The following is a 24694-nucleotide window of genomic DNA, read 5'->3' as shown; positions in this document are numbered from 1 at the left end:
ACACTGCTAGTCACAGGCTTCCAGTCAGAGAAACAACCTTCAACCATTACCCACTGCTTCCTACCATCGAGACAATTTTGAATCCAATTAGCTATCCCTCCGAGACCCTTGTGACCTAAATTTCTTGACTAACCTTCTCACCTTCAAACCACCAAACTTTAAACAGACTATTGTTCGCAGCAAATTACACAGGCTTCAGGACAATACTATATAGTCCACCATCAGATTTACCATGGACTACTCTTTAGAATCAGTCTCACACGCATCTCCAACACAGACAGACACCTTAGCCTCTTACTCTAACACAAGCCTACGGATAGCATCTAAAGGCATGCCAGATCTTCAACATGGACACTACCATCAGACATGGGAATCCACCAACCACGCGCAGAGGAGTTAGTTAGTTATAAGACAGCACCAACGTAGTCTATCTCTCATGCTGCAGGAAAGGATGGCCCGAGGCATGGTACACTGGCAAAACCGCTCAGATGCTACGACATGGATGAATGGGCACCAACAAACAATTGCCTGACAGGGGTGGTCCCCAGTGGGGGAACACTTCAGCGGTCAAGGACATTCGGTCTTGGCTCTATGGGATACACAACAACAGTCACCAAGCAGAGGCTGTTAACCAAACTCGGTACACATAAGGACAGTCTTAACCAGAATCTTAGGATTGTGTCACACTCCAGGTGACACCAGCACACTACACACTATCACGCACACACAACCCCGCCACACTGATTCTCTCCCATACACAAACTGACTCTCCCCCTCCTCTGCCTCCACCACCCATGCATGTGCCCGTTCTCCGCCCCCCCCTTCACCACCTGCACGCACTGTTCCTCCCGACCCCACCTCCATATCCTTCCTGTAGCACGTTTACCAGAACTCCACTACACAAAATTCCAAATGTGGCCTTACTGAAGTTTTATACAGCGCAGCCACAGTAAATAATGCACAGAAAATCAAAGTCACATGTTTAAAGCATTACATAGAACATAGGACATAGAACAGTACAGCACAGAACAGGCCCTTCAGCCCACAATGTTGTGCCGACCATTTTGCACTTTAATTCTGTCAACGGAAAGTTCAATGTATCCCTGCTCCTCATTGCAGAATGGGCTTATCTACAGTTGGTAGAGATATTAAAGCTATGAATAAACTGAAAATTAAACATTCACTAATAAAGTCATGTGCTATTTAGAGTATAGTTATAATGTACGGCTTTCTAATCAAAAATATTCCAATAACCAAACAAGATTCTTACACTTGGCTACAAAATGATTGGTTAGAATCAAGTAGTTCCAATTATCAAGCTTTGTAATATTTTCGAGTGAGCCACTACCAGAGTAGCTCGTTACATTCATCTCACAAGCTGTCTAATTTCACTAGAATAGACAGTCATTTCTGCAATGATCACACTGGTTTAGAAATTCAAAATTGCTTCTTACCATGTGAAAGAGCCAAACAGTGGCTGTCACCTATGGAGAGGTCAACTACTCTAGTAGTAGCCAGTTCTTCAATAAGCTTGGGTCTCAAGGCTGTAGCTTCTGATGATCCACAACCAAGACAGGCACCACAGCCCCAAGCGTATACCTACAGTTAAAATACAGCAAATATCAATAGATGACCAAATTAATTCAGAATAAATTTGTGGTATCAAATTCATGCTACATGTTTTTTTTTCAAAACTATAGGATGCAAAGGACTTTTAAATTCCTGATATTCTATTATATGGCAATACTGTAACGAGGACCGACAATAAATTTTGTTATATTTCTCAAGCATCTTTTCTATCATTAAATATTCCAAAGCACTCCACAGGAACATGATAAAATAAAATAAAAATCAAGGAGAAACTTAGGCACGATGGTAATATCACTGGACACATAATCCAGAAACACAGACTAATGCCTTTGGGACAGTCTGGCAGCTCTCATTAGTTAGGACTTCCATCTTCTGACTCCTTGACCCCAGGCCAGGCCAGGCCTAGCCGTGTCCTGGAAAGTGCCCGATTGTAGCAGACATTCCGAGAAACAAAAGACGAAGAAAAGGCCATCACAGACTCTTGTCTGTTCTTCAGCCAGCAGATGAAATCCTCATTGCCTATGTTATCATAATTGAGCAAGTAAAGCTGGGTAATCAACACTGCTTAGTCAACGTTGTATACATCATTAACACATTTTGAAAAAAATTCTAACATATGGGTCATTCCAGCTACATCAAGTATTCACCATTTACTTAATCTTACAGCAAGCAAAAGGATAGTCTATACCATAAAAATGTTTTTGCAGTTTAACTGACCTGTCCTGTTGATGTCAAAGCAAGTGAAGATTGACTCCCAGCACATACTTTACGGATAAACATCCCTTGTAAGGCTTCAATAACTTTGGGTTTATAAACTCTGTTTGTGTCACCATGACCAAGTTTACCTAGCAGAATGAATAGCATATATTAGCTACTATTATCCAAAACAAACAGTCAAATTAACTTAGAGTACTGAGCATTATAGCCAGTTGCCAGAGAATCCAAGAGATGATATAGCAATAAAAACTACCCAAACCATGAAATCAAACAATGTCACATTGGTTTGAAATTTATGGAATCAGTGAACAAGTAGTAGAATAATCAACAAGCTGGCTACACCACAGAAAACAGAGGGGAGGAATTACAACTTAGCAAATCAGATTCATCATTATTGGAAGTGGTGTTCGGACAACTGGTCGTCAGCAATTATATACAAGATTTGGACTTGGGGTCAGGAAGGAGCAAAATTCTAAAATTTGTGGATCAATTAAAATCGGGAGGACTATTGTAAATATGGAGAACTGCAATTATCTGCTTGTATTTTGTCACAGCCTCGAAAAATAGACAAGTAATTGGAAAAATAAACTTCAAAAAGCGAGGTTAATACAATTTGGTAGCAAGAATAAGGTCCCCACATCTTGGAAAACAGCCTAGTGATACAGATATGCACTTCACTGAAAGAAGAAATGCAAATGAATGACAAAAAGAAAAAAAGAATTGAGGTTAATTTCTAAGATAATGGGAACTGCAGATGCTGGAGAATTCCAAGATAATAAAATGTGAGGCTGGATGAACACAGCAGGCCAAGCAGCATCTCAGGAGCACAAAAGCTGACGTTTCGGGCCTAGACCCTTCATCAGAGAGGGGGATGGGGAGAGGGAACTGGAATAAATAGGGAGAGAGGGGGAGGCGGACCGAAGATGGAGAGTAAAGAAGATAGGTGGAGAGAGTGTAGGTGGGGAGGTAGGGAGGGGATAGGTCAGTCCAGGGAAGACGGACAGGTCAAGGAGGTGGGATGAGGTTAGTAGGTAGCTGGGGGTGCGGCTTGGGGTGGGAGGAAGGGATGGGTGAGAGGAAGAACCGGTTAGGGAGGCAGAGACAGGTTGGACTGGTTTCGGGATGCAGTGGGTGGGGGGGGGGGAAAGAGCTGGGCTGGTTGTGTGGTGCAGCGGGGGGAGGGGACGAACTGGGCTGGTTTAGGGATGCAGTAGGAGAAGGGGAGATTTTGAAACTGGTGAAGTCCACATTGATACCATATGGCTGCAGGGTTCCCAGGCGGAATATGAGTTGCTGTTCCTGCAACCTTCGGGTGGCATCATTGTGGCACTGCAGGAGGCCCATGATGGACATGTCATCTAGAGAATGGGAGGGGGAGTGGAAATGGCTTGCGACTGGGAGGTGCAGTTGTTTGTTGCGGACTGAGCGGAGGTGTTCTGCAAAGCGGTCTCCAAGCCTCCGTTTGGTTTCCCCAATGTAGAGGAAGCCGCACCGGGTACAGTGGATGCAGTATACCACATTGGCAGATGTGCAGGTGAACCTCTGCTTAATGTAGAATGTCATCTTGGGGCCTGGGATGGGGGTGAGGGAGGAGGTGTGGGGACAAGTGTAGCATTTCCTGTGGTTGCAGGGGAAGGTGCCGGGTGTGGTGGGGTTGGAGGGCAGTGTGGAGCGAACAAGGGAGTCACGGAGAGAGTGGTCTCTCCGGAAAGCTGACAGGGGAGGGGATGGAAAAATGTCTTGGGTGGTGGGGTCGGATTGTAAATGGCGGAAGTGTCGGAGGATAATGCGTTGTATCCGGAGGTTGGTGGGGTGGTGTGTGAGAACGAGGGGGATCCTCTTGGGGCGGTTGTGGCGGGGGCGGGGTGTGAAGGATGTGTTGCGGGAAATACGGGAGACGCGGTCAAGGGCGTTCTCGATCACTGTGGGGGTTCTTCAAGGACCGCAACTTTCCCCCCTTCAGAACGGAATTCCTCTAGAACACCGAGGATTGTCCTGATAAGAGTTTTCAAGATTATAGAAGTGTAGAATAGTGTGGAAGAAGTGCTTTTCCATATGGGTAAAGGCTCAACTGGGGTCATAAAATAGTCATGAATAAACAGTCAGAAAGATAGGTGAATAGACTTTAACCAAAGAGTAGCTAGAATGTCTAAACTCTATCACAACGAGTCAAATGTCATGAAGGCATTCAAGGGGAAAACAACTTTCTATTCTTTCATCCTGGATATGCCGACAGGATTAGATGAGGTGATTTGTCAAGACCATAAATACCTTTTGGGATGATTAGCTAGCTTGTGTGCTGTATGCATGTGCATACAAAGTTCAATTTTGGATTTATTGGATTTAAAATGGCTGTTATTGACTGCATAAAGGACAAGTTAGCCGATTCTAGAAATTTACAATATTCACCAGGATAAAAGGTAACTCATCAGACCTCAGGAATGTGACACCTTGAATATCATTTTGTGACAATTTGCAGTAACACCCAAAGGAATAATCAACAATGTTTCAAGCTCCACCTTTTCTGAAAAGAAACTAAATGTATTAAGGTTGAAGTGTTGTGAACAGTCACACAGTTATCTTTCAGAACACAACAGTTTTGACAGGTGACTTCAAACCAATTTTGCTAGGTTGAACTGTACCACTCAGGAATTTGGTCACATGGCTGAAACTTCTGGTTTTAAACTGAACTCTGCTCTCAGACTGCTTATTTACATCAGGGCAGACAAGCAGGTCCAGGCTTAGCTGAAGCTTGCCTAGCGTTTTAGTGCAGCTCATCTCCAACAATAATCCTCTACTGTGCCTGAAAATTCCTGGTCTACACTGTTATGGACCAGACCAGACACCTTCAAAATATTCTAAGAAGGTAGCCTAGGCCCTAACTTTGTCTTATTTTGAAGGCAAATGCAATGTTGTCTTCCAGATGCAATTTCACTAGTCGAACTTCTCAATATTAAGCAAAACATATAATGAACACAACAGTTAAATACTACAAAAGGAAGAAGAACACAACACGACTTATTTCAAAAAAGGGGAAGGAAATAAAATTTTTAGAAAGAACTATGAAAATTAAAAATCGCCTGTCAAAAACAGAAGACCATCACCACAGCAAAAAGGCATTACTTACCATTGTCACCACCTCCAAAGGACCATGCTGTTCTTCCATCTTTTGATAACGCAATGGTATGCGAGCTTCCACAAGAAACTTCTCCTACATTGCTAATATCCTTTACCAAAGTTGGGATGTTCCGGCTATTGCTATCACCATGGCCTATCAAACAGACAAAATGGAACAGTTAATATTGCTCCATGTTATTTTGATCCAAATAAAATTTAAGTAAAATATATGTCCAAGTTTCAGAACAAAACAAAAACTAATTCATTTTCCAAATGAGTCTCTGCTCACATTTGCAAAACTGCAAGGTGTAAAATCACTTGAGAGTGTGTTGCTCTAACAGGCTTTTAGTGACAAGTTGTGAATTTTTACAGGATGCTCTACAATGAATAGAGGGCATAAATGTATGGTGAGAGGAGAAAAATTTAAAAGGATCCAAAACAGACGTTTCTGGAGAAGGTCAGCAGGTCTAACAGCATCTGAGTTCTGGGAAGGATCGCCAGGCCAGAGCCAAACTCAGGTTCTGAAGGAGGATCACAGGACCCAAAACGTTAACTAACAGTGGTTAGCACTGCTCCCTCACAGCGGCAGGGACCCGGGTTCAATTCCACCCTCGGGCAACCGTCTGTGTGGAGTTTGCACATTCTCCCCGTGTCCGTGTGGGTTTCCTCCGGGTGCTGCAGTTTCCTCCCGCAGTCCAAAGATGTGCACGCTAGGTGGACTGGCCATGCTAAACAGCCCATAGCATTCAGGGATGTGTATTTTAGGTGGGTTATTGGGAGATGAGTCTGGGTGGGATGTTCCGAGGGTTGGTGTGGGTTCGGCCAAAGGGCCTGTTTCCACACTGTAGAGATTCTATGGAAATATGGAAATGTTCCTCTGCTGTACTGTTCTATGTTGTATAAGACCAAGTCACACAAAGCCATCCTAAATTTCTGAGGAAGGAAACTTTATCTGATGATTTCCAAAAATAAAACTTAGAGTCAAACATTCATACAAGCAGCAAAATACACTATTTTCAGTCACACAAGATGAGAAATGCAGGTGTCTAATTCTGCTGTAGGCACTGACGACATGAAATCATTGTACTAGTATGACACCGAAAAAGTTCCTTCGCGAGAACTCACCAATGCCTTGTAACCACTATTAACTAGTTCAACATATAGTACCTTAGAGAAAATGTATACTCAACTCAGTTGAACACTATTTCGAAGAAATTGAATAATTTTGATAATGGCATAAGAACAGATTGAAAGACAAGGTACATATGAACGAGATTAGCCAGGACAGATAATCTAAGACGTTACTGTGAAAATATACATGTCTAATAATTTCCATAATAAAGATTGTCTCTATTCACAATACAAGTTAGATGAACCTGTCAGCCTGAAAGAATAAACAGGTCAAAAGTTGGCCAGTTAATTGATCCTTCTCAATAAAGAGGCTAGAATAATAGTTTAGTGGTTCAATGAATCATAACACAACCACACTTTGACAAGATACCAATGTAGTATCATGTTAAATAAGAAAATAAGAAGAGTCTTTACTATGCATACTGAGATTCCCTCAACCCATAAAACACAAGCTGAAAACAAAGCAAACTCACCCTCAATGTGTTTACAGGGTCTTTTGGTAATCAAAGAAACTCCAGGAAGTTATGTATTTGCAATAAGTCTTCACTTTAACTATTTATGTTCAAAGAGGGAATGTAGGAGTAGCAAAGCAATGTGAGAAATAATCAAATTTACTTGACAAAAACTATTTCTAATGTAAAAACAACGTAACTCAAATGGGCGTCACTCAGCAGCTGTATGTTGTAAAGGCTGAACAAAGACCAAAGCAAAAACCCTGGAGTACTATTTTCCAACCTTTCATAGCAATGTAAATTTTATCGCGATGGGCAGGTAGCGCATCTAAAATATCCATTTAAGCACGGAGACGGGGACAAGCCAAGTCACTGCAGAGTAGTTAGTCTAATTACAGCTATGTGCAAGCCTTTACAGACTAAGCATAGAAAAGCATTTAATGAAGGAGTAAGTCCATCACTTCAAATTATGTGAAGAGTGCTTGAACTGGAATGATTCGCCAAATGTCACTAGTCCCGGTTCAGTTCATAAAATGTAAAAAAGGCACATCAGCATGACTTCACACAAAATAAATGCTCATTAAGAAAATGACTACAATCATTACTTAACATTTCCATAGCAGAAGACATTATGCAGAAATTTATGCCTTCTCTTTCACTATATTTATGCAAACTGGTTTAGCTACAGACTGCTCTGCAGTGGAGAAGTTTCTGGAGTCAATCATTAAGGAAGAGATAACTGAACACTTGGAAAAACAAAGTCAATTTATCAGTATCAACACAGTTTCATGAAGGACAAGTCAGGCTTGATAAACTTGGAGTTCTTTGAGAGGTAACCAACAATGCGGATAATGGGGATCTGGTGAATAGAGTATATCTAGACTTCCAGAAGGCATTTGACAAGATGCCACATAAAAGACTAATCCAGAAGGTTACGTCAGAGAAGGCTAAGGGTAGATTACTGGCTTGGATAGCTGATTGGCTGACTTACACAAAGCAGAGGGTTGGGATAAATCCTTCTAAGGAAGGAAAATTAACTAGTGGAGCGCCATGGGGTTCCGTTCCTGGACCTCAACAGTTTACCATTTATGTTAATAATCTGCAAGCAGCAGCAGAATGCAAGTTAGCAAAATTCGCAGATATTACCAAAATAGGTGGGAAAGCAGTTTATCATGTCAAGATAGAGTTTACAAATAGATATTGACAAGCTTGAAGAATGGACCAGAATCTGGCAGATGGAGTTAAATTTGGATAAGTGTGAAATTGTCCATTTTGACCAGAAAAATAATAGGGCTAATTATTAGTTAAATAAGCAGATTCCAAGTGCATCAGCGCAGAGGAATCAGGGCATCTGTCCATGAAACATAAAAATTAGACATGCAGGTACAGCATAAACTAAGAAAGGTAATGGAATCTTGGCATTTATTGCAGAAGTACTAGATTATAAAAATATACAAGTGTTGTACGATTGTACAAGGCATTGATGAAGCCACGCCTAGAGTACTGTGTCCAATCTTGGTTTCCTTACTTGAACAAGGATGTGGTGGTACTGGAGGCAGTCCAGAGGAGGTTCACCAGGCTGATTCTAGGGATCAAAAGGGCTGTCACACTCAAAGGAGTTGAGTAGTTTGAACTTGTACTCGCTGGAGCTCAGAAGAACGAAGAGGTGTGGGGACAGAATCTGGTCGAGGCATATAAAATACTAAACGGGGTTGATAAGGTGAATGCTTAACAGATATTCCCCCATGTAGTGGGGGGGGGGGGGGGGGGGGGGGGGTGGGGGCGGGTCTCAAACAAAAGGTCGTAGATATGCTGTGAGAGGAGGTCGGTTCAAAACCGAGAAGAGAAACTATTTCTCTCAAAGGGTTGTGAATCTGTGGAACTCACAATGTAGTGGAGGTTGAATCAGATTGGAAAAGAAACAGGATAGGTTTCTGATGAATAATGGGATAAAGGGCTATGGGGAGCAAGCAAAGAAATAGAATTGAGACCAGGATCATGTTAATTGGCAGAGTGGGCTCAAAGGACCGTATTGCCTACTCCTATTCCTTATTCTTAAGTTCCTATGTTCCTCAACTACTTTGTCACCGCTTTGCCAAGAAAATTAAAAGAAAAACCTTACCTAACCTCCCAAAGTCCCCTTCACCCCAGCTGTATAATTCACCATCTTCCGTAACGGCTGCACTGTGTCTGTAGCCAGCAGATACACATACAACGGCCTTTAAAAAGGACATGTAGAAATTGTCAAATCAAGCTGTCACAGAACATATTTCATTTGGATTTATAACAGTGATTTACCACAGCTATTACAATTATTCTCTCTCAAATTCTTGAAGAGAAAGAAGTCATACTGAATCAAGTTTTTTATTGGAAATTCTTAGAATGATTAAGCACTTACTTTTCCTTGTAATGGGCCCTGAATAAGTTTGGGATATTTTTGGGTGGAACTGTTTCCATGTCCAAGTTTTCCATAATCACCATCACCCCAACTAAAGACTTCTCCTTCTGAGGTAAATGCCAATGTATGCCCGTCAGAACCTTTCGATGAGGAGATTTTTTTGATAGCTCGATGGGGTTCGAAAGTTAACTTTTTCAAGGTGGATTGGTTATTTGAATCACCTAGACCAAGCCTTCCGTAACTGCCCTTGCCACAGGCTCTCACTGATCCATCAGATGCAATAACGAATGTGCAATACTGTCCAGCTTCAATCTAAATGAGAAAGAAAATGAAATCCATGAACCATGGCAAAAGTCACCACATTTAAAAGATGTAATAGCGAAAGTATTATAATCACCTATTCCTTCCATAAAAGAAGAACTGATCAAATTGTAGAAAATAAAAAATAAATCAGGCTCTGAACCTGTCGTTTATTCAGAGTGCAAGTTCAACAACCAAAATCAGAAGGACAAGGGAGCCTGAAATGTCCATTTCCTTCTTCTATCTCTTTGGGCTCTATTGCCACCTATCATTTACTTCTTACTTCCTGCCCCAACTTTATCTTCTGCATGTAAACTGACATTTTTCTAGCTACCATCAGTTCCGACCTGAAATGTTAACTGATTTCTCTCCACAGATGCTGCCAGACCTGCTGAGCTTTTCCAGCAATTTCTGTTTTTGTTTCAATTTCAACTGAGGCTTCAATTTACTCTTTGAATAACGTGAATGACATGGATAAACACCTAACACTATGGTAAAGATTAAAAAACAACTGGGCTTTCCGGAACCATAAAAAGTAAATGCCCAAATGACAAACTGTTTGTTTCCACTAAAGCGGTTTAGAAATTGCAGAGATCATCAAAATGCTGCATAAAGGAAGTCTTTCTTGTCCAATCTGTTGTTCTGAGGTCTTGCACATCCAAGATGTTGTTTTATCCCTTGACTTGATATTACAAGGAGATTTATCTATATTGAACCAGAAAACCAAATCTCTCCGATTTTAATATAGCCTCTCACGAGAGTTTTTCACATAGTTCTCAAAGTGCATGGTTAGAGTGTGTAAAACTTCATTGGGAATGAGACTGAGATAGAGTGAGCAGTTAGAAATTTGGGCTGTGGGAATTTGGAGACTTCACCAAGAGCTGCTTTCATTAAGGTTCAATGTAAGAAATAAAGTCCCCAAAGTGAGAATTGAGCAGGAGGGGAAATAACGGCAGATCAAGGGACCTACTTGCACTGAGGTCAATAGTGGTGCAACATTACGGCTGCAGGGAAAACAGCTGATTGGTGACTAAGTACGTACTTACAGTCTTTGAAGTAAAACTTCGATGTTTAGTTTGTGTTCAAGTCCCTTCAAGGTACATTTTTCAGAGAAATAGCTTGCTAGGTTTTCAATGCAAGCCGGTACATATTTTAAGGGTAACAAAACAGCGTTTAGCATTATATTATGGCATGTCAGAAAGGCCAAGTGGGGTATACATCCTGTGGCTTGCATAAAGTCATGGATATACGATGTGTCCCAGGCAAACATCTGCCAGATACACAAGGTCGAGATCCAGGTTTCAGAACTTGACCAGCAAAAGGACATCATTATTGTGCACATATTGTTAGGTGGACACAACATAGATTAGAAAATGTAGAGGCAGAGAGGGAATGGGTGACTACTATCAGGCAGTCTACCAAAACCAAGCAAATACTGCAAGAGTCTCTGAGTTTATCATGTTTGCTAGGTGATAGTCCATTTTGAACAATGGTGAGAGCAATGATTCCTCAGGCTAGTGCAGCCACAGACAGGCCCATAGGCCCACAAATAACTTAGCTGTACAGACCAGGAGGAAGAACAACGGAAAACCCATAATGATAGGGAATCCCATAGTCAGGGAAACACACAAGCATTTCTTTGGCCTTTCTGGTAGAGGAATCAACCAGAACCTGGTCTACATTAGTACCGAGGAAAAGGAGGGCCTGAAGGTAGATTTCAGGGAGTCAGGAAAGAAATTAAATGGCACCTCACAAGCAGGAAACTCAGGCTTCATCTAGCTATGTTCATGATGGCACTAGAGTACGGCAACACTTTGCAAGCAGTCTACAGCATATCTTATAACTGCTCTGCTTTATCTAAAACTCAATTTTAAGTTTAAGTCTATTGGAATTACAAATAATCTTCTCTTAAATCTACTTTCAGGTTTAAAGGTTCCCCAAATGTTTGGCTACCAATGCTCGAACCACAAGCCCAAAGGACTCAAAGGCCTACCAGCTTCCCACAAACCTGATCTCAAGTTTGATAATATTTGTAGCTCAGGTTGAAAATGAGGTTGGAGACATGCTCACTGAGCTAATGGGTTTGGTTACAAATGTTTTGTCACCACACCTCTGGGGAAGCGTTGGTGTTTGTCCTGCTTAGAGCAGGACGTTTTCAACCCACTACCTCGGCAAACATGTCTACAACCTCAAGCCTGACCTTCTCATGGAACTTCAGAACCGTGGCCTGGCCCTATTGTGAACTGAGATCAAGGAAGTCTGATCAGACTGACGGCAAGACCTCCCAAAGGGCTTGTCAATGCGGCTCATGCCCAGCGCCACATCACACATACCGCCTGCCCTGCTGATGGTGGAACTGCACGCCCAGAGCCTTTCCCAAACTTGTGGAAACCGGGAACAGAGGTCCAATCAGCAAGGGATCAAGACCTGGACGCTGCAAGATCAGAATATCAAAGAGGCCCAACTGAACTGGCCAGAAGACACCACAGAACGCTCAAGGCCGTGACCGGTGCCCAGGGCCGCATCAGGATCACGCACTTATCGTCAAGAAGAGCAGACTACCCTCAGTGATACTTGGGATTGACCAGGGCAGCCATCGCAACACTATTTCAGAAAATATGGAAGATATATTGGGCTTCTGGCGAGACTGAAATTTTGGGGCTTCAAGTCTCCCCTCCCCTCCCCAGCACACTCCAGACAAACATCCAAGCTGTTGAGAACAAAATGGGATGAACCTAAAGCTAAACTCATCTTACAAAGTCTTACAGATACATGGCTCACTCCTGCTACTGCCTTACAACCTGGGAGTTTCACGGTTCACTGAACACATCGCTCAGCATTCTTGGGCAAGGCAAGTGTCTGCCTCTTAATCAACAACTCCTTGTGCTCAGACATGGTGTCCCCTGACCTAGAATTTTTAAAAATGCTGTTCCTACCACCCGCCACCCGAGTACACCTCCGCTCTCCTGACAGCAGTCTACATCCCACCCCACGAAGAAGTGACAAGTAGATTTGAAGTATAACGCTATAAGCAGTATTGAGGCAGAAAAGTCCGAGGCCTTGATCATTGGCCTGGCAAAGTCACAGGCAACAATCTCAAGAAGGTGCTATCAATATACCATCAACACATCTCCTGTCCCGCCAAAAGTCCAAACATCCTTGAACATTCTTGTACAATCAAAAATGTCTACTGCTCTACCCCTATCCACATTTTGGAAAAAAATCAGACCACAACGCTTTGGTCTTTCTGGCTTACAAGCAGAAAAAGAAGTATGAAGACCCAGTAACGAATGTAGTGTTGTGTTGATGAGGCAACAGAAGGGCTTCTATGGGACTGCTTTGAGTCAGTGTACTGGCCTACATTCAGTAGCTAACTGAAAGAAATATGCCACTACTATTTATCGTGGACCAGACAAGACCAGACCCCCTCAAAACATTAAGGTAGCTACGCCCTAATTTTTTATTTTAAAAGTATATGTGAAGTGCCATGTTCTAGACTCAATGCAACTGGTCAAACTACTCGACATTAAGTAAAACACTATTTACTTAAACACTATAATCTTGAATGATTATGATGTGGTAGGCATCACTGAGACATGGTTGCAGGGGGTTCAGGACTGGCAGTTAAACATCCAAGGATTTACAACTTATCGAAAAGACAGGGAAGTGGGCAGAGGGGATGGGGTTGCCATGTTAGTTAAGAATGAAATTAAATCTATGGCACTGAGTGACATAGGGTCAGAGGATGTGGAGTCTGTGGGTGGAGTTGAGGAACCACAAAGGCAAAAAAATATACAATGGGAGTAATGTACAGACCAAACAGTGGTCAGGACCAGGGGCACAAGATGCACTGGGAAACAGAAAGGGCATGTCAGAAAGGCAAGGTCACGGTGAACATGGGGGAATTCAATACGCAGGTGGATTGGGTGAACAATGTTGCTGGTGGATCCAAAGAAAGGGAATTCGTGGAACGCTTCCAAGATGGCTTTTTGGAACAGCTGGTGATGGAGCCCACAAGGGAGCAGGCTATTCTGGACTTAGTGCTATGTAATGAGCGAGATTTTATAAAAGATCTTAAAGTAAGGGAACACTTAGGAGGCAGCGATCATAATATGGTAGAGTTCAGTCAGCAGTTTGAAAGAGAAGACAAAATCAGATGTAATGGTGTTACAGTTAAATAAAGGTAATTACAGGGGCATGAGAGGGGAACTGATGAAAATCGACTGGAAGCAGTGCCTAGCAGGGAAGATAGTAGAGCAACAATGGCAGGAGTTTCTGGGTGTAATTGGGGAGATAGTACAGAGGTTCATCCCAAAGAAAAGAAAGATTATCTTGGGGGGGGAGGGGGGGGGGGAAAGAAAGGAGGAGATTGAAGAGAAATTAGACAGCCATGGCTGACAAAGGAAGTCAGGAAATGTATCAAAGGAAAAGAGAGAGCCTATAAAGTGGCCAAGAGGACTGGGAAATCAGAAGATCGGGAAGGCTACAAAAACAGAGGATAACAAAGAGAAAAATAAAAGGAAGGAGAGGATCGAATATGAAGGTAGGCTAGCCCGTAATATTAGAAATGATAGTAAAAGTTTCTTTCAATACATAAGAAACAAACAAGAGGCAAAAGTAGATATTGGGCCACTCCAAATTGATGCTGGAAGGCTGGTGATGGGAGATAAGGAAGTAGCTGAAGAACTTCAGTGCTTTGCGTCAGTCTTCACAGTGGAAGACAGGAGTAGTATCCTAACAATTAAGGAGAGTCAGGGGGCAGAGTTGAGTACGGTAGGCATTACAAAAGAGAAAGTGCTAGAAAAGCTAAAAGGTCTAAAAAATCGATAAATCTCCTGGCCCCGATGGGCTACATCTTCGAGTTCTGAGGGAGTTGGCTGAGGAATTAGCAGAGCTGTTGGTTTGTGTTCTTTCAAAAGTCACTGGAGTCAGGGGAAGTCCCAGATGATTGGAAAATCGCTGTTGTAACCCCCCGTTTAAGAAAGGATCAAGACGAAAGATGAAAAATTATAGGCCGATTAGCCTAACCTCAGCTGTTGGTAAAATTCTAGAATCCATCGTTAAGAATGAGACTTCTAAATTCTTGGAAGTGCAGGGTCGGATTAGAACAAATCAGCATGGATTTAGTAAGGGGAGGTCGTACCTGACAAACCTGTTAGAATTCTTTGAAGAGGTAACAAGTATGTTAGACCAGGTAAACCCAGTGGATGTTATCTATCTAGACTTCCAAAAGGCCTTTGATAAGGTGCCTCACGGAAGGCTGCTGAGTAAGGTGAGGGCACATGGTGTTCGAGGTGAGCTACTGGCTTGGATTGAGGATTGGCTGTCTGACAGAAGGCAGAGAGTTGGGATAAAAGGCTCTTTTTCGGAATGGCAACCAGTGACAAGTGGTGTCCCGCAGGGTTCAGTGCTGGGGCCACAGGTGTTCACTTTATACATTAGTGATCTGGATGAAGGGACTGGGGGCATTCTGGCGAAGTTTGCCAATGATACAAAGATAGGTGGACAGGCAGGTAGTACTGAGGAGATGGGGAGGCTACAGAAAGATTTAGACAATTTAGGAGTGTGGACCAGGAAATGGCTGATGAAATTCACGTGAGCAAACATGAGGTCTTGCACTTTGGAAATAAGACGACAGGCATGGACTATTTTCTAAACGGTGAGAAAATTCATAAGGCAGAAGTACAAAGGGATCCCGGAGTGCAAGTCCAGGATTCTTTAAAGGTTAACTTGCAGGTTGAGTCTGTGATTAAGAAAGCGAATGTAATGTTGTTGTTTATCTCAAGAGGGTTGGAATATAAAAGCAGTGATGTGCTTCTGAGACTTTATAAAGCTCTAGTTAGGCCCCATTTAGAATATTGTGTCCGATCTTGGGCTCCACACCTCAGGAGAAACATAGTGGCACTGGAGCTCGTCCAGCGGAGATTCACACGGATGATCCCTGGAATGGTAGGCCTAACATACGATGAACGGCTGAGGATCCTGGGATTGTATTCATTAGAGTTTAGATCGTTGAGGGGAGATCTAATAGAAACATACAAGATAATGCATGGCTTAGAAAGGGTGGACGCTGGGAGGTTGTTTCCATTAGACGGGGAGACTCGGACAGGTGGGCACAGCCTTAGGACTAGAGGGGGTAAATTTAGAATGGAAATGAGGAGGCAGTTCTTCAGCCAGAGAGGGATGGGCCTGTGGAATTCATTGCCACGGAGTGCAGTGGCGGTCAGGACGTTAAAAGTCTTCAAGGCAGAGTGTGATAATTTCTTGATCTCACAAGGAATTAAGGCCTACAGGGAGAGAGCACGTTAAGTGGAGTTGAAATGTCCATCAGCCATGATTAAATGGCAGAGTGGACACGATGGGCCAAATGGCCTTACTTCCACTCTTATGTCTTATGGTCTTACTATATTGAAAATACAAAAAGAAATAGGAATTTATAGAAACTTGACTATGGAAAACTTAACTGAATAATAGATATAGTATGTATGACTAAATAACTGTTCCAATATAGTTACATCCCACTTGTTACACTCCTTGGCAAAAAGGCAAATTCAGACAGATTCTCACATGCAGATCTCCAATCGAGAAGGAAAAAGCATCAAGAGAAAATTCACAAAAGTAGCTAGGAGACATTCACTGAATCCTCCAACTCTTAAGATCGCCAAGGCTTCTGCTTAAAAAAAAACTAAACTTAAAATATAAATAGAACGAGAAAGCCTGGTCTGAGAGAGCTGGCCACACCCAGCTGCTTCCACTGTTCCAAATTTAAAAAAAACCACAAGACCTCACAAATGGTTGACCTTTAGAGACAGCTCCTCGCCTCGGACTTACATAATCTCAAAAAAAAATACCAACCAGGACAAAAAAACTGTGACAACATCATCACATGTTACAGACTTGACTACTAAGTGTATAGGAGACCACACGACAAAGTAGTCAATCCAAATATTCCCCAACCGGAAACTATAGTTGAACCAGAAAATCCACCACTCAAGTCCAGGTCTGAAGCATTCAAGTTAGGCAAACCTGACCTACGCAGAAAATCCAGGTACGACCTTCCTACAGCCACGAGGGATACCAAAAGGCAAATCCAAACCAAGTTTGAGACCCGGAGCAAGCACATGGACACACGTTATTTGCAATAAGGCTTACATGACATAACTGGCTACAAAACGAAGTCAAACAAAATCGCAGGCAACAGTATCTCCCTACCCGACAAACTTAATGTATTATATGCTTGACTTGAACAGAAGGTCACTGAAACACTGTCACCTATCCCAACTGCCTTGACTGCAGCTGTACCCACAGTCACCGCCACAGACATTAAATCAGCTCTCTTGACTGTGAACTCACAGAAAGTGACTGGTCCATATAAAGTCCCTAGTCGTCCACTCAGATCTTATGCAGACCAGCTGGTTGGAGTATTCAAAAACATCTTCAACCTCTCCTTCCTCCAACCTGAAGTTCCCACCTACTTTAAGAATACGGACATCATCCTGGGGCCAAAGAAAAGTCATGCATTGTGACTTAATGATTTCAGCCCTGCGACTCTGACCTCCATAATTATGGAGTGTTTCAAGAGGCTAGTCATGGCATACGTCAACTCCAGATTACCAAACTACCATGATCCTTTTCTAATTCCCTATCAGTGTAACAGGTCCAGAGCACATATTACCTCCCTGGCCGTATATTCATCCTGGAACATGTGGCTAACAAGGATATCAATGTTGGGATCCTACTTCTTAACCACAGCTCCACCTTCAACACCATAATTCCAAACAAACTCATCGCTCAACTCTGAGACCTAGGTCTCAGCTCCCCCAACTCTAACTGGATCCTCAACTTCCTGACCCATTCGCTAAGAACAGATGATAGTGCCTCCTCTCCCATAATCCTCAACACTGATGTCCTGCAAAGCTGGTACTCAGACCCCTTATTTACTTCATATACACTCACAACTGTGTGGCCAAATTCCATCTCAACTCCATTTTCAAATTTGCGGACTACACCACCATTGTCAATCTCAAACAATAACAAGACAGAGTTCAGGAAAGAGGCTGAGTGCACTATTACACGACTGGAAGCAACTGTACCTTCCTTCAAAGTGGCAAAGGTTCAAAAAAGTCAGTCAACTATAGCTAACAACGGAAGTTCAGGATTGTTTAAGCTGAAAACAAAAAGGACTATGAAGTTTTCAGAAATTGCAGCAATTCAGATAACTGGGAGATTTATAGAATATAAAAGGAGGACGAAAAAAACTTAAAAAGGAAAATAAGAATAGAATAGGAACGCAATATAGGAAATACCAAAAAGAGACTATAAATTGTTAATAAAATGGAAATGCTTGGGATAAATAACTGTGGGTTGATTAACGGTAAAGTCAGGAAAAATTAGAATGGAGAACAGAGAAACTAAATTATTACACTGTGTCTGTTTTCACCACGGAAGATGTTAAAACCATCCCAAAAGTAGCAGGTCAGTGACTGAGGGGAATGAGGAGTTAAGGAGAATGAGGAGGTAAAGAAGATGAACATTAGCAAGATTAGTACTGGAGAAGTTACTGGGGCTGAAAGTTAAGAAATCTCCAGGATCTGATGCAAATCACCCCAGAGCGTTGAAAGAGATACCCAATGAGGTAGTTGTTACAATGGTGATAGTCTTCCAAATCCCTAAAAGTTTCTGGAATAATTGCGGTGGATTAGTAGGGAGCTCATCACCCCACTACTGAAAGAGAAAGACAGCACAAAAAAGAAGTATACCGGTTAGCTTAAAATCCACAACAGGGAGAAAGCTGGAATCTATTATAAAGGATAGGATGATTAGACACCTGTTGATAATCATCTAACTGGCCATGGTCAGCATGGATTTGTGAATGGAGAACCATGTTTAAAAAGACTTGTTGGAGAGCCTTCAGAAGGCTTTTGATATCGTCCAGCCTTATGATTTAGAGTTGGGGACCAAATATAATCTGTCCAAACTTTCAAATAATACTAATTAGGACTGTATGTTGTGAGAAAAATGTAAAGTGCCTTCAGGAGAAATCGGACAGAGCCATTACATGGCAAGTGGAATATTATGTCAAACAAGGGGCACACTTTTAAAAGGGAAATGCTCACTTTGGATCAGAGATGAGGAGAAATAAATTTTACTTTGAGGAGTGTGAACATTTAGAATTGCCTACAACTGAGAATTGTGGAGGCTCAGTCTTCGAGTATGTTTAACGGTCAAGATTCACAGATTTCTGAGCATCAGTGGTGTACTGGAGTTGAGGATAGGGTGAATAAAAGCTCACCCTTGCTGGGCCTCATCCACAAACATCCAAAGACGACAACACAGATCTTTGTATTTTAAGATGGATTACCTTTCTTTTGTGCTCTGATTTCTCATTTCCACATTGCACATTTGTCCACCCAAATCATCCATTACTTTCACTTCTTTCCATCTGTGTGAATATCTCATCCTCAGCCTGATCACTACAAGTTGGAAATTTATTTTGTTGACCTCCTTATACCAACATTGCTCACATAGAGTTACTGCTACAAAATTAAATTCTTAGCATTCCACACATCCTCACAACAACACAACCAATTATTTTACCAAAATAATAGGAAGGGCAAATGCATAAATTAGCTAACATTCCTTTCCCCAACAAGTGGTGAGCTGGTGGAATTCAATACCACAGTCAATAATTAATACCAAGGCATTGAATGTACTCAACAGGCAGATAGATATAGTCCCTGGGGCAAATGGGGTCAAAGGTTATTGGGAGGAAGCAAGATTAGGCTACTGAGGTGGACGATCAGCCATGACCATGATGAATGGCAGAGCAGGCTCGAAGGGCCGAATGGTCTCCCCCTGCTCCTATCTTCTATGTTTTTCCATGTATGTTTCTATACACCTCATCTCCCTAATAATTTTATTCATCTCAATCATATCAGTCTCCACTGCTCCAAGGAAAGCAACCCCAGTCTATCTAATCCTTTTTCGTAACTAAAACTCTGCAGATCAGGCAACATCCTAGTAAATCTCCTCTGCACCCAAATCCTGCCTGTAACATTGCTGGAGTGCTGTGTGCAGCTCTGGAATCTGTGGCCTCACCACCATTTCAAATAATGCCAGCATAACTTCGCTGATCTTAAACTCTACTCATATCTATGAGTTGTCATTATAAATTGAGCAACCGTGATTATGAATTTACCGTGCAAATAAAGACAGCATTTCAGCAAAGGAGATTATGAATATTACGTGGAACATCAGTGAGTGCAATAGCAGTGTGACCATAAACTAATTTGAATTAAATAACTTAAGGTCAAAACTTATGGAACACCACTGACTTGTCAATTGTTCTTACTTTTTCTTCATACAGATGGCCACATTTTCTTCTAAATGATTTCCCAAACACTAAAACATGTGCAATGCAGTTAAGTTCACTGATCTCTGTAGTAGAAACAGAAGCTATATCTATAGCTAGCTGCTACAGTTTCCTCAGTTTTACAAACACACATCATTTATAAAAACTGTCAAGTTGAAATAGCAGAAAATGTAATTACATAACTATTATGCTTACAGTCTGAGCATCAGCAAAACTGGAAGCTAATTTTGGCTGCAGAATTTTTTCCTGTGTTCCTTCGACAAGTTGATGACTGCTGTTGCTACCCCAAACATACACTTCACATGTTTCTGACACCACAGGAGCATCTCCACTCTGCAAGCTATCAGGGCTAGCACATGTTCTGGAGTAGTCAGAGGCCATTCGACAAACCTATGAACCAAAGAGTCAAGGAAAAATATTAATTTCATGCTTTATTATTCTAAATTACGAACAAATGGACACATGGCTAATCTCAAAGTTAGAAACTTGCAGCATGTATACACACATCTCAGGAAAGAATCAAGAAAAACACTTGCATCTCAATTCCAAACTGGTATGCTTGCTAAGCAGAGTCTATACTTCAAAAGAAATTTGACGGATATGTCAACATATTGACAAGGTCAGGAATCGCACAACACCAGGTTAAAATCCAACACAGGCTGTTTTCAAATAAACCTGTTAGACTAGAATCTGGTGGTGTGAGATTTCTGACCCTGTCCACACCAGTCTAACACAGACGCCTCCACATGAACATACTGACAGCATGGCAAAGAGCTTTACAAAATACAGGCCTATCTGTTTATTTTCCAAAATAAATAGTTTTACTTTAAGCATAAAACACTTTTTATGAATAATCAAAATATTACATAGAAAAGGAGATTTCCCACAAACCTCTTCAAAGAGGCAGAGGGCCGCCTCATACAATGAACATAGGCCATCGGGTGTCCGAGTTGGCTCTTGCCACTGACTCCTATCAGCTGATGCACCCTGTAAAAATTCAATTTTGCACTGTTAAAAATATCAAATGTAACTTCACATTGTTGGTGTCTGAATAACAAATTAGAAGTCGTCATAAAAGCAGAGATCAATGTCCTCAGGCAAGTGAAGCAGCAGCAAAAAAAAAATTATATTTCCTTTACAGAAAGAAACATACAATTCAGCAGTCAAGGAAATTCGGTTTTGGATCTTTGGGTAAACGTCCTCCAAGGTGGACTTCGGGATACACAACAATGCAGGCTGATAGCCAAGTTCAGTACTGACTCAACTGGGACCTTAGGTTCATGTCGCAGCAGTGTGCACAGAGACACAGAGACACAGAGACACAGAGACACAGAGACACAGAGACACAGAGACACAGAGACACAGAGACACAGAGACACAGAGACACAGAGACACAGAGACACAGAGACACAGAGACACAGAGACACAGAGACACAGAGACACAGAGACACAGAGACACAGAGACACAGAGACACAGAGACACAGAGACACAGAGACACAGAGACACACTCTAGTTTGTTATGGCTCTGGAGCAGAGCAGTTGTAGTACCAGGGTGTTACTCACCTAGATAGAATGCTCTCTATGGTTTATCTATAAAAGTTGATGAGGCCTCTTCTAGAATTCTGAGTTCTGGTCACCCTGCCATATTAGGGATATTATTAATCTTGCGAGGTTCAGAAGAGATTTACTGAGTTGTTGCCGCGTACTCTAAGTTTGGTTGATAAAGAAAGGCTGGATCGGCTGGGACTTTTCCACTGGATTATGGGAGGTTGAGAGATGACCTTGTAGATGTTTATAAAAATCATGAGGGGCATAGATAGGTTTAATATTAGGTGTTTTTTCCCTGGGATGGGAAATTTCAAGACTAGGAGGCATATTTTTAAGTTGAAAGGAGAGTTATTTATAAATGACATAGGAACATAGAACACAGAAACGTATCCTTTGGCCCATAATGCTGTGCCGAACATGACAGCAAATTAAACTAATTCCTTCTGCCTACCCCGGTCCATATTCCTCCATTCGGTGCATATTTACATGCTTATCTAATAGTCCTGAAACACCTCTATTGTATCTGCCTCCATTAGTGTAAAACTCTTGCCCCACATATTTCCCTTGAACTTTCCTCTCCTCACCTTAAACACATGCCCCCTAGTATTAAACATTTCAACCCAGCAAAAAAGAATCCGAACGTCAACCCTATCTTCACATCTCCTAAATTTACAGGCTTCTATCAAATCACGTCTCAGTCTTCACTGTTCCAGAGAAAACAACCCACATTTTGAGCCTCTCCTTATAGCTCATACCATTTAATCAAGGCAGCATTGTGGTAAACCTCTGCTGCAACCTCTACAAATCCTCCACTTCTTTCCAGTAATACAGCAATCAAAATTGATCATAATATTCTAAGTGCAGGCTGACCCAAGTCTTACAGAGTTGCAACAAGACATCCCAACTCTTGTACTCATTTCCCAGACCAATAAAAGTAAGTTTGCTATACATCTTCTTTGCCTTCCTATACACTTGTGTGGCACTTTCAGGGAGCTCTGGATTTGAACCCCAACATCCCTCTGTTCGTCAAAGCTGTTCAGAGTCCTGTCATTAAACGTATAGTTTTCCTTAGCATTTGATCTCCCAAAGTGCAGCACCTCACACTTACATGGCTTAAACACCATCTGCCATTTCTCCAACCATACTTGCAACTGATCTATATCCCACTATACCCTTGGACAACCATCTTCACTATCCACAACTCCACTGATCTTTGACAGATAGCAAGAACTGCAGATTCTGGAGTCAGAGAAACACAGTATGGAGCTGCAGGAACATAGTGGACTAGGCAGCAGAGGAGCAGGAATGTTGACGTTTTAGGTCAGGACCCTTTTCTCTTCAGCCCATTTCTGAAGGGCCTTGATGTTTCAGGTCACTTGTTCAGTTTAGGAAACCTAGTCAGCAGTGACAAAATGGGCCAAACGATTTGCTTCTGTGCTGTAAGATTCTACAACTCTACATGCATACCATTGCCCTGAGTTCACCTACTTTGCCCATCAGCCTCTACACTGCAATAAATGCAGTTGAAATCATCAGTCCTCCTCGCTCCCAGCCACACTCTCGCCAGTCTGACCCAATTAATTTTCACTCTAACTTCTGAATTAATATAAGTTAAGATTGTGTGCTAGTAACTGCAACCTAAATTTGTTAAATTTCAAACTACACTCATTCATCAAGACACCAACCTGAGAAAAAACCCAGCAGCAAAACCTGTCAATTGGAATTAATGGGGGGCAGTCGCGAAAGCAGCACCTCACTCAAAGACAAATTACTCACTAATCAGCACTCTTCACATGCTGCTTTACCCCTTGAATTTGCATTCTTGTGAAATGTCCAGAGAATTGTAAAATGAAAAGCTTTCACAAAAATGTTTTTCCAAATTATTCAAATTTCTGTACTACACAACATCAATTTCAACCTGGATATAATTTTTAAAGATTTCCTCCACTGGGAAATTCAATCAACATTTTGAATAATTAATTGGCTAATTTTACATGCTGTATACTCAATGCTCTTAAACTTGCCACACAGCAACTTATTTGAGAGTTCGTTCACATATTTCCTTGAAAGTGGCATCACAGGTTAAAAGGTCCTTTACCAGCATGTTGCCTGGCTTAGAAGGTATTAGTTACAAGGAGAGGCAACTTGGTTTGTTTTCACTTGAATATCGAAGGATGAGGCGCAACCTGATAGAAGTTTACAAAATTATGAGAGGTATGGATAGAATGGATCATAGGAATCTTTTTCCCAGGTTAGAAAAGACATTTAAGAGGGTCACAATGTAAGAGAGAAGTGACAGACAAGTTTTTTTTAAAAACACAGAACGTACTGCCGGTGGGAGTGAAGGTCGTGGATACAGCAGCAACGTTTGAAGGCATCTTGACAGATATATGAATTGGCTTGGAATAAAGGGATATGTACCATAGAGGCAAAAAGGTTTTTAGTTTATACAATTATAGTGAGTTGGCACAAGCGTGATGTGCCAAAGGGCTTGTTCCTGTGCTACTCTTCCACATTCTATCAGAAATTTGCTATTTTCTCAGAGCAGTCCATTAACTATCTGACCATTCTCACGCTTTGCAAATTCATGTTTTCCTTTTGTTAAAGCTGCTTTGTTTGTTGCAATTTCCAAGCTTGTACTTGTTTTCAAACTTCCTGGTAAGTAAGCTACAGCACATGATGGTTGTCATTAAACCAGTTTTTCTTGAATCATTTACTCCAATGTCATACGCTAAGATGCACACTACGGCTGGGATTAAAGGCCTTGTTGCTGTCAAACAGGTGAGCTAATTTATTTACATCTTAACACCAGTGGCTCATCAGCATCATTGTTTACTCATACTGACAGGCTCATGAATTCTGTGATATTTGTCTTATATGAAAATCATAATACAAAAGAAATGCATTCCTGTAAGTCAAACAAAAAATGTTTTCAATGCATAAAATCTAGTTCACACAATGTAATTGCGCAAAAGAATGAAAAAAATTCAAAATCAACAAATGATTAAGTTTGAAGGAGGCAAGGGAGTTAAATTATCAGATGCAGGGGTAGCAGGCTATAGATTCCA

The 24694-nt window shown here is 41.7% G+C and overlaps 1 protein-coding gene across 1 annotated transcript in view; it reads right to left on the bottom strand.

Moving 5' to 3' along the window:
* herc1 (HECT and RLD domain containing E3 ubiquitin protein ligase family member 1) overlaps positions 1 to 24694 on the bottom strand; it is a 339275-nt gene that overhangs the window by 299506 nt on the left and 15075 nt on the right. Inside the window, exons 3-9 of the mRNA XM_059640184.1 lie at positions 20969 to 21064; positions 20273 to 20467; positions 9406 to 9717; positions 9130 to 9226; positions 5435 to 5578; positions 2308 to 2435; positions 1455 to 1599 (exon numbers count right to left, since the gene is read on the bottom strand). Of these exons, the coding sequence (XP_059496167.1) occupies positions 1455 to 1599; positions 2308 to 2435; positions 5435 to 5578; positions 9130 to 9226; positions 9406 to 9717; positions 20273 to 20467; positions 20969 to 21064 (1117 nt within the window). The remainder of the gene's footprint in view (positions 1 to 1454; positions 1600 to 2307; positions 2436 to 5434; positions 5579 to 9129; positions 9227 to 9405; positions 9718 to 20272; positions 20468 to 20968; positions 21065 to 24694) is intronic.

This window comes from Stegostoma tigrinum, chromosome 36 (assembly GCF_030684315.1).
Source record: "Stegostoma tigrinum isolate sSteTig4 chromosome 36, sSteTig4.hap1, whole genome shotgun sequence".
Classification (NCBI taxonomy): domain Eukaryota; kingdom Metazoa; phylum Chordata; class Chondrichthyes; order Orectolobiformes; family Stegostomatidae; genus Stegostoma; species Stegostoma tigrinum.
The sequence above is the reverse complement of the archived record's forward strand: the minus strand, read 5'-3'. Positions and strand labels throughout refer to the sequence as shown.